The sequence below is a fragment of the Xenopus laevis genome, chromosome 1S (assembly GCF_017654675.1).
Source record: "Xenopus laevis strain J_2021 chromosome 1S, Xenopus_laevis_v10.1, whole genome shotgun sequence".
NCBI lineage: Eukaryota > Metazoa > Chordata > Amphibia > Anura > Pipidae > Xenopus > Xenopus laevis.
In genome coordinates this window covers 190,089,057-190,099,991 of record NC_054372.1, presented here as the reverse complement: position 1 = coordinate 190,099,991, position 10,935 = coordinate 190,089,057, and the positions used below count along the sequence as shown (strand labels likewise).

The following is a 10,935-nucleotide window of genomic DNA, read 5'->3' as shown; positions in this document are numbered from 1 at the left end:
AGCAAAGGGAAAGCTAAAGGAAGCTACTGGCTGGTTATAAGGTGGAGGCAGCCAGTGTCAGACTGGGAGCCTGGATCCATCGAGATTGCAGCCTCAGGGGCCCCAGTCATGAGCTTCAGCTCCTCTGAATGTCACATCCCCCCTATGTACATGGCGTAGCACTTACCTTCCTTCCTTCTTGCAGATGGGATCCCAGGGGTGTGTGTAATGTACTGGTGCCCAGAGTTCCCAGGGTGGGAGCAGATCTGGGTTGGCGGGGGTTCACCGGGTGTGAATTTTAAAGGAGTAAAAAATAAGAATGTACCAGTGCATTATACTCATTTAGATATAGAAGAATTGTGCTTAAAAAGTAGTGTTTCAGGCTGATTTATTGAATATTTCTGAAAAAACCCTAATAATCCCTCCCTTCTCTTCCACTTCCTGCTCCCTGAATTCCCAGGCTGTGCACTGTACTGTACGCCCCTGTCCTATAACAGAAATGATTTACCTGGGACCCAACGCTGTAAAATCTGGGAACATTTTCAATATTTGTCAGCCTTTTCCTAAATGCAGAAAAATTGCAAGGTGCAGATACTGAATCGTGAGACCTGCAGTCATGCAATAAGGAAATGTGTTTAAAGGAGACATTTTGTGTAAAAAATAAGAATGCACCAGTGCGTTATACTCATTTAGATATAGAAGAATTTTGCTTAAAAAAGTAGTGTTTCAGGCTGATTTATTGAATATTTCTGCAAAAACCCTAATAATCCCTCCCTTCTCCTCCACTTCCTGCTCCCTGAATTCCCAGGCTGTGCACTCAGCTCACTGCACTGTAGGACAGGAACCAATCAGCAGCTACCAGGACCTGATAGGGAACTGAAGCCTGTCTGTGCTTGTGTTACTGCAGGGCTGTGATTGGCTGTCCCCGTCCTACTGTGCTTCTGGCAGGGACCGTTAGGACACGCCCACCCTCATTTGAAACCCAGACAGGGACCAGAGAACATCTATAGGGAGCTCCAATAAATGGGATATTTTTAAAGATAGTAATTTTTAGCACCATGTAAAAGCAACACCATATATTACTTATAATTTTATGTCTGCTTTAAAGGAGAACTAAACCCCCGTTAATCAAAAATCCCCATCCCCTTCCGTCTATTGGCCCCCTCACTGCTTTCTCCCTCCTTAGTAACTCAGTGTCCCTGTCAAGTACCTTGGCATATTGATGCAGAGTAGCGCAACAGAGCTCTTCGGCGCCATCTTCTGTATCTTCGGATACACTTCTTTTCCATCTGCAATCTTCAGAGCTTTGCATGCACAGTAGGCACAAATACCAGATTGGTCCCAACTGTGCATGCACGATAAAGCTCCGTGCTGGAGCTCACTTCTGTGAGGAACCAGAAGATACAGAAGATGGCGCCAGAGAGAACCGATGGGGAACTCTGCATCAATATGCCAAGGTACTTCACAGGGACACTGAGTTACTAAGGAGGGAGAAAGCAGTGAGTGGGGACAATGGACAGAAGGGGGATGGGGATTTTTGATTAACGGGGGGTTTAGTTCTCCTTTAAGGCAAGTACCTTTTAAGCACAGCTCATTATGGGGAAAGTGCAGGTTGCCCATGGCACTCTAAAATAAAGGTCTCTGGTTGAGTCCAATCAGAAGGATTAATACCCAACTTGCTGACCCCTAACCCGCACCCACCACATCCCCCTACCAGAGACGCTACCCGACCCTCCAAGTTAAAATGACCTTATGACCCGGGACCACAAAAACCGACGTGATGTCACTCCGACACCTATTCGGCCGGAAAGGGAATAAAAATTTCCCTTCAACACTAGGGAGGGTGGGAGTTTCAAGTCCCGCACCTTAGCCACGTTACACATGCGGGTTACCTGCAGGCTCACGGAATCAGGATTTTCTGACCAAAACCCGACGTCTTTGTGGGTATTCCGTGGGTAGTCGACCCAGGACTCTAGTCTCTAGGCAAACGCGTTCCTAAAGACAAGCAGTATGGCAACATGTTAATCTGCGAAGCTGTAGAGAAGGAATGTTAATTTCTTATAATACTGTACTAATTAATGAGTTATAATTTCCCTTTAACCTTTTTATCATTCTGAGTCGCTCTAATTGGAGAGGACTTTTTTTCTCCATCAGCAACATCTCAAAAGGGTAACTAGCTCCTGATTAATTTTTCCAGCAGAATTGCAGTATCTGCGGCGGTATGCCCAAGCTGGAGATTGAAGAAGCCTCTCTGCACAGGGTATAAGAAAACATATGGAATTGGGCCGTTATGGTTCTACCAAGCACTACCCTATGGCAGTCTAGGATTATCAGAGACTTGACACGTGTATGATATTCAGGACTAACACTAAACTGAAGCTTGCATGCACTTTCCAGTCATAAGTAAACCTTTAAAATAAGTGAATGCAAAATTGATGTAATTTATATTAATTTTTTTTTTAATTCCAAGATATTATGGGATACATGTACTGTTAATATAAATGAATTTTGTTACAACAGCGCCACCTGCTGGTCATTTCCCACCAGTCTGACCACCAAGTAGTCAAGGAAGTTGTCAGGAGAAAGAAAGAGGCTGCTCTGATGTTCTTCTGCTTAGGAATAATTTGAGAAAGGTTTCCAATTTTTTTTTCCTAAGCAAAAGAACATCAGAGCAGCCTCTTTCTTTCTCCTGACGAATTTAAGGTTAAAACTGTGGGTTTTTTTCGTTAAGTAATAACACATTTTTTTACATTTTTTTCTTTGTTACTGGTCTTTTAAAGGGGTAGTTCACTTTTTCAACGTTAATGGGGTGGTTCCACTTTATGATAACTTTAAGGGGGTTATTTATTAAAGTCTGAATGCCGAAAACTAGAAAAATTTGAGTCTTTTTCACTATAAAATCCGAATTTTTCGTGGGCAAAAAAACCTTGAATTTTTCTGAATTTATTAAACCCCCAGGATGTTAAAAGACCAAATAAAAAATTACTCCACCTCAGACCTGATCTGCGCTGGGTTTCGTGCAATAATCCTAAAATTTCGTGCAATAATCCTAAGAAGTTTTCGGGCAAAAATCCGAAACATTCGAATTTTTTGCCCCTACACAGGAAATTTGGTCCGAGTAGCTTTCAGAAAATAATGAGATATTTTTGGATTTTGAAAAAAAAAAACCCATAGTATTTTATAGAATGGCCAATTCTATTTAAAAAAATTTCAATTGGTCATTTTTTTTTTATAAGTTTTTAAATTAGCTTCCGAATGAAGGTCACTGTCCCCAGCAGCAAAAAAAACAACAAAACTACTGCTCTGTAAGGCTACAGTTTTATTGTTATTGGATTTTTATCCTTTGTAGGTCTCTCCTATTCATATATCAGTCTCTCATTCAAACCTACACCTGGTTGCTAAGGTCATTTGGACCCTAGCAGCTCTTAAAATTCCAAAACAAATTGTGAAATGATTAAAAAAAAAACACAAATTAAAAAAAAAAAAAAGAAAAAAAAAGGCCAATTGCAAACTGCACATTCATACTAAAATTTGATTTAAAGGTAAACAACCCCTTTAACCTTGTTAGTGAACTGCAACTACCACCAGCATACATTAACCCATGGCTATATGGAAGGGAATGACAAGAGTTGCCAAGAAATGTTGTTGGATCTGGCATATAATCCACGGTCTTGGGTGTGTTGGCACCACAATAAGGGGCAGATTTACTAAGGGTCGAATATCGAGGGTTAATTAACCCTCGATATTCGACTAGGAACTAAAATCGTTCGACTTCGAATATCGAAGTCGAACGATTTAGCGCTAATACTTCGATCGAACAATCGAAGGATTATTCGTTCGATCGAACGATTAAATCCTTCGAATCGAACGATTCGAAGGATTTTAATACAACGATCGAACGAATATCCTTCGATCAAAAAAACATAGGCAAGCCTATGGGGACCTTCCCCATAGGCTAACATTGACTTCGGTAGCTTTTAGCTGCCGAACTAGGGGGTCGAAGTTTTTCTTAAAGAGACAGTACTTCGATTATCGAACGATCGAATAGTCGAACGATTTTTAGTTCGAATCCTTCGATTCGTAGTCGAAGTCGTAGTCGAAGGTCGAACTAGCCCATTCGATGGTCGAAGTAGCCAAAAAAACACTTCGAAATTCGAAGTTTTTTTTATTCGAATCCTTCACTCGAGCTTTGTAAATGTGCCCCTAAGTGTGTGACACAATGTAATTTAATACAGAGAGAGGGACATGGACACACTACGGATGCTTTTAAGGGTCCCAAGTCACCCATAGTGCTTTGAACTTGTTTATTTGCCTTTAAAAATATTAAATAGGAGTTAATTTACTTACATAAGCCTATTCTGCTTTTATATACAAAGGGCTATAAGAACCAAGTATTCATATGGTCTACTAACCCCTCCCCAAAAAGGGCAAGACAGGCAGGGTGGCACCAAGATGTGTGTATCACTGATAGAGAATTAACTTTAGTAGGATGTAAACAGCACAATCATGCAAATGATCTATCTTTGTACTATTTGTTATCTCTTAGGCTTAGAGTAATAGAGATCCTGGAAAGTGACAGTCAGACTGCGGTTTGGTTACGGACAATACTTTTCAGCTGCAGACTTGAAAGAACCAGGATAGGTGGCTAATAATTCAATAATCATACAAAAATAAATAACTGAAACAGAACCTTTTTCAACATACTAAAAGGTAACGGGAAGGTAAGCTTGACAGCTGCACTTGGTTTGATACTGAACATTTAATTCTCCATCTGGTCACAAACAAGCTCATGAACCGAAATCTCTTTACCGAGAAGCCAAACAATGGACATAGAGCATGTGTGGATCTGAACATATCGGCACAGAGAGACCAACGTAATGTTGCATTATTCAGGGAACAAGAAACGGTTATAGTCTGAATGTGATTAAGGCCTTGTGCACTATTTTATTTTAATTTAGTGACTTTACTTCACTTGTTGGATCTTACTTGAACCATAAATCCTATTCTCAAATGAGTCTCAGCACCTAATCCAGACTGGATAACAAGAGTGTAGGGGTCTAAGTGATTTTCATAGGAGATTATGGGTAGAAGTGGGACCAGACTAGTCAGACTGACTTGGATCCTATTTGCACTTGTGTGCACGGATGTGTAGAGTCCTGCGCGGAACCAATTTGTTAAACCCGAACCCGACCAAGGACCAGCAAACCGTAACCGGACCTGCATTCTTACCCGCTTGGACCCACTACCCGACCAATCCCGCAAGTACCTTATCCGCAACCCATCCACGACCCCCTGACCATCAAGAATCAGGAAGTGCTGTCATTGTTAAACTGGAAGTGACATCATCGGCATGAACAGAAAAAAGGAGTAAAACTCGATATTGAGAAGACCCGCAGCCCGACCCGCGTCTATACCCACACTCAAAACTTCTACCCGCAGGTTACCTAGTTTTTTGCGGGTAACCCACAGGTATCCAGACCCGCTACAGGACTCTACGGATGTGTACAAGGCTCAAGAAAAGCAGGTATTGCAGGCAGCAGGCCTTACAGAATTGCTTTGGAAGCTCCTAGACTACCAGCTCGGGACAGATTGAATTAAATTCAAGGAATTCACAGTGAAATTACAGATGGTGAGATAAGAGCAGCCGTTGTTCCTAAATAGATAGGTTATGTTCCACAATGTAATCGTTACTTTATAAGAAGACAACATTGGCCTCCATTGGACGTGTGCAGCCAGAATGTGATGGAGGAGTTTAGTTCTAGTGGTTATGGTTTGCAGCGCTGGACGAATCGCGGGTACAAGCACACGTCTCTGATATGATGTCTGTTTAAAATCCAGGTAAGGAATCTCTCCAAGCCCAGGCCATAGCCTCCGTGCGGACATGTGCCATATTTGCGCTGTGGAACAAGAAGAGGGTAACTTAACATACAGTAAGTCAGGTATTTGCAATATGGTTATTTATGGCAGCAAGGTACGAAATCAACACTTTGGCACGCACTCCACAGGACTCCAGGTAACGGTAAAAAGGATTTTACTTTATTACACAAACAAATATCCACCTAACGCGTTTCGTATGTTACCACACGTAATCATAGGCATTAATGACAATTACAATCACATGGTTTAAAAAGCATTGGAAGCTTGCGTCACTCGGGACGTACTTCCTCCTTAAAAACTTTTTTAACTCTTTCAAAGCTATTGGTTGTGTTCTAAAGTTTTAATTTTCATTTATAATTTATAATTTATAATTTATAGAAAAGATTCTTACAAGTTATTTCCTATTCAGTCTATAATCATTTATGTTTTTCTCAACTTCACCAACATTATGTCAAATCATTTGATGTGTCTTTTTTGCAAATTTTCTCTTTAAAAATAAGTTTGTTTCGATAAATTCATTAACTTTGTTTCAATTGCTAATCTTTCATTTTGCTATCTTATGAAGCTTTAAAGTTTTAAATTCCAGACCTGTTGGGTGATTTCGAAACTTTTATTAGGGCGTAGGGTTATTAATTTCGCTTTCTTTTATGTCTTTTTTTATTTTTTTAAATTGTATATATTTACGTATGGCAGCTTACATCCCATCTTACGTTTAACCCCTTGGGTTCTCGTGTATCTAATAAAAAAATCCATTTCACTTCTAATTCAAGAAGTTTTTTCTGTCTATTTCCCCCTCTACTTCGATTTCTTACTCTGTCTATTCCCTGAATCCGTAAGTAGGCAACATTTCCTTGATTGCATTGGGAAAAATGTCTAGATACTGTGGTGGCACTGCTTTCTGCCCCTATCTGACTTATATGTTCTCGCATTCTGTTTTTTAGAGGGCGAGTGGTGCATCCTACATACTGAATGCCGCAATGTGTACAGGTTAACAAATACACCACATAACTTGTATTACAGTTAATAAAACAATTGATGTTATATTCTTTTTGCGATATTGTGCTTACATATATTTTCGATTTATACATTTGTACACATGTAATGCACCTTGATGCTCCGCAGCAGTACGTACCCTTTGCTTCTAGCCAATTCCTACTATTTTCTTTTCTTTTAAATTCACTTGGGGATAGCATTTGTCCCAATGTTGGTGCTTTTCTACTTACAAACTTGTACCCTTGTATTAGTACCTCTCTCAATTTGCTATCATTATAAAGCATTGGTATGTGTTTATTGATAATCTGATAAACCCATATAGAGGTTGGCGTATGTGGGCGCGAATTGGGAAGAACAACACATATATGAAGGTAACATGAAGGACACGGGTGCAATTATTATCTATAAACGCTATATAGATGATTTGATTTTTGTATGGAAAGGGGATGGGCAAACATACTTAAAATATTTGGAAACACTAAACGATAATGATTTAAATTTAAAATTAACAGGCACATTTAATAGCACAAATATACAGTTTTTGGACTTAGAATTGTCCCATGATAATTGTGAGATACAAACCACAGTATATCGTAAAAAATGTGCAGGAAATTCGTTATTGCATGCAGACTCATGTCACCCTAGACATGTATTTCGAGGGGTACCAATAGGACAATTTTGTAGGCTCAAGAGAAACTGTAGTACAGAAGCAGAATTTTTAAGAAAAGCCTGTAACTTAAGAGATCAATTCCTACAAAGGGGCTATCAAATGCAAGAACTGGAAAAAGCATTTAAAACAGCTATCTCAAAAACCAGAGAGGACCTGCTAAAAACGAGAAATTTTAATAAACATCATAAAATGGAAAAACCACTATTTATCACCTCATATAGTAGGCAATTTACCCAAATAAAACAGATTATCAATAAACACATACCAATGCTTTATAATGATAGCAAATTGAGAGAGGTACTAATACAAGGGTACAAGTTTGTAAGTAGAAAAGCACCAACATTGGGACAAATGCTATCCCCAAGTGAATTTAAAAGAAAAGAAAATAGTAGGAATTGGCTAGAAGCAAAGGGTACGTACTGCTGCGGAGCATCAAGGTGCATTACATGTGTACAAATGTATAAATCGAAAATATATGTAAGCACAATATCGCAAAAAGAATATAACATCAATTGTTTTATTAACTGTAATACAAGTTATGTGGTGTATTTGTTAACCTGTACACATTGCGGCATTCAGTATGTAGGATGCACCACTCGCCCTCTAAAAAACAGAATGCGAGAACATATAAGTCAGATAGGGGCAGAAAGCAGTGCCACCACAGTATCTAGACATTTTTCCCAATGCAATCAAGGAAATGTTGCCTACTTACGGATTCAGGGAATAGACAGAGTAAGAAATCGAAGTAGAGGGGGAAATAGACAGAAAAAACTTCTTGAATTAGAAGTGAAATGGATTTTTTTATTAGATACACGAGAACCCAAGGGGTTAAACGTAAGATGGGATGTAAGCTGCCATACGTAAATATATACAATTTAAAAAAATAAAAAAAGACATAAAAGAAAGCGAAATTAATAACCCTACGCCCTAATAAAAGTTTCGAAATCACCCAACAGGTCTGGAATTTAAAACTTTAAAGCTTCATAAGATAGCAAAATGAAAGATTAGCAATTGAAACAAAGTTAATGAATTTATCGAAACAAACTTATTTTTAAAGAGAAAATTTGCAAAAAAGACACATCAAATGATTTGACATAATGTTGGTGAAGTTGAGAAAAACATAAATGATTATAGACTGAATAGGAAATAACTTGTAAGAATCTTTTCTATAAATTATAAATTATAAATTATAAATGAAAATTAAAACTTTAGAACACAACCAATAGCTTTGAAAGAGTTAAAAAAGTTTTTAAGGAGGAAGTACGTCCCGAGTGACGCAAGCTTCCAATGCTTTTTAAACCATGTGATTGTAATTGTCATTAATGCCTATGATTACGTGTGGTAACATACGAAACGCGTTAGGTGGATATTTGTTTGTGTAATAAAGTAAAATCCTTTTTACCGTTACCTGGAGTCCTGTGGAGTGCGTGCCAAAGTGTTGATTTCGTACCTTGATGTCTCCCCTATGCTGAGGGTTCGGGGCGCAGCACCCGGACCACCGATCAGGAGCGGTGAGTGACCCACAAATTTATTTCATTGGGATATTTAAAGCGGAGGGCTTGGGGCTTATGCACCCGAGCCAATTTCAAACAGCGGTGAGCAAACTTGGATTAAATGTTTTAGCAGACCGCGAAGTAGAAGAACGTCCCAATACATAATCTTAATGATACGGCGAGTAGTTAGAGCGCTCCAGTCCTTAATTGTGTAAAAGTATTTATGGCAGCAGCCTCAGTAGCTAATGAAGAGAACACACAGGCTATGCATAAACACTATTGGGGGAATGTAATAAAAGTCGCAAGGAGCAAAACAATTAAAATAAAAAGTCTAATTTTGCAATGTAAAACTCTTCCTTAAAGGGATACTGTCATGGGAAAAAAATTTTTTTTCAAAATGAATCCGTTAATAGTGCTGCTCCAGCAGAATTCTGCACTGAAATCCATTTCTCAAAAGAGCAAACAGATTTTGTTATATTCAATTTTGAAATCTGACATGGGGCTAGACATTTTGTCAATTTCCGAGCTGCCCCAAGTCATGTGACTTGTGCTCTGATAAACTTTAATCACTCTTTACTGCTGTTCTGCAAGTTGGAGTGATATCGCCCCCTCCCTTTTCCCCCCCAGCAGCCAAACAAAAGAACAATGGGAAGGTAACCAGATAGCAGCTCCCTAACACAAGATAACAGCTGCCTGGTAGATCTAAGAACAACACTCAATAGTAAAATCCCAGGTCCCACTGAGACACATTCAGTTACATTGAGTAGGAGAAACAACAACCTGCCAGAAAGCATTTCTCTCCTAAAGTGCAGGCACAAGTCACATGACCTGGGGCAGCTGGGAAATTGACAAAATGTATAGCCCCATGTCAGATTTCAAAACTGAATATAAAAAAAATCTGTTTGCTCTTTTGAGAAATGGATTCATTTTGAAAAATTTTTTTTTTCCCATGACAGTATCCCTTTAAACTGTTACATTGCGAATTTTAATTGCGCATTGCCCACTTTTAAGAAGTGCTTGAAGATGTCGTAATCTTTTGGAGCATAACTTTTTCAGTAAGAAGTTTTATTACATTTACTGCGCACTGGCGCCAACTATAAAACTCGCAAAACTTCTTTCACTGTCGGAAGTGGTCGCTAAACAATTTCCGGGTTCGCAAAAGCTATATTAAATTCGCACAAAGGCAAATTTGTTCGCAAAGAGGCATAACTTTCCGCATTGCGAATATTTTATCCCACTACCGACTTTTATTACATTCCGCTATATATCTTCTGTTTATAAGGAATATGCTTGTTGTTTTCACTGGAGCGGCAGTTTTCTATCTGAGCTGTTTTACTCATGTGCTTATATTTTTAATCTGTCACGGACACAACCAGCCCCCCCCCCCCCCCGGGTCCAGTCTTTGATACATTATTACAATTTTGCCATGTATGCTCATCCACAATAGAAATGTTGTATAGAAATTATAACAAAAGCCTTACAAATAAATAACGGTTGCATGTCTGGCACATTAACATTACCAAAAAAAGAGAAGCTTTAGAACCACTTGACATTATACCACCAGACCATGAAATTAATTTTCATACCTGGTCAGTGTACCAGTAATATGGCGTTGAGTCAATTCCTTCTCTCTTGTAGCCCTCCAACAGCTCCTCGCTATCCCAGATACGCATGGAGCCGCCGACAATCTCGCCCACATTGGGCATCAGCACGTCCACCTGTCAGTGCAATGTTGAGACGTTGTTTATTTAATTACACAGGGATTAATACTGCAGTGTGGGGATTCAAGACTTCCAATGCAAACAGTATTTTTCTTAAGAAAAATGCAATTGGCCAAGGCTTTGGATCAACTTGTGTTTCTGTATTAAGCTGCCCTTGCAGCAACTTTTTTTTCCAATGTGTTCAAACTAATGTATATTATAA

General features: G+C 39.1%; 1 protein-coding gene across 1 annotated transcript in view; it reads right to left on the bottom strand.

Moving 5' to 3' along the window:
• Positions 1-4,241: 4,241 nt before the first annotated feature.
• nars1.S (asparaginyl-tRNA synthetase 1 S homeolog) overlaps positions 4,242-10,935 on the bottom strand; it is a 28,741-nt gene continuing 22,047 nt past the window's right edge. Inside the window, exons 14-15 of the mRNA XM_018244549.2 lie at positions 10,599-10,730; positions 4,242-5,876 (exon numbers count right to left, since the gene is read on the bottom strand). Of these exons, the coding sequence (XP_018100038.1) occupies positions 5,745-5,876; positions 10,599-10,730 (264 nt within the window). The 3' untranslated portion in view covers positions 4,242-5,744. The remainder of the gene's footprint in view (positions 5,877-10,598; positions 10,731-10,935) is intronic.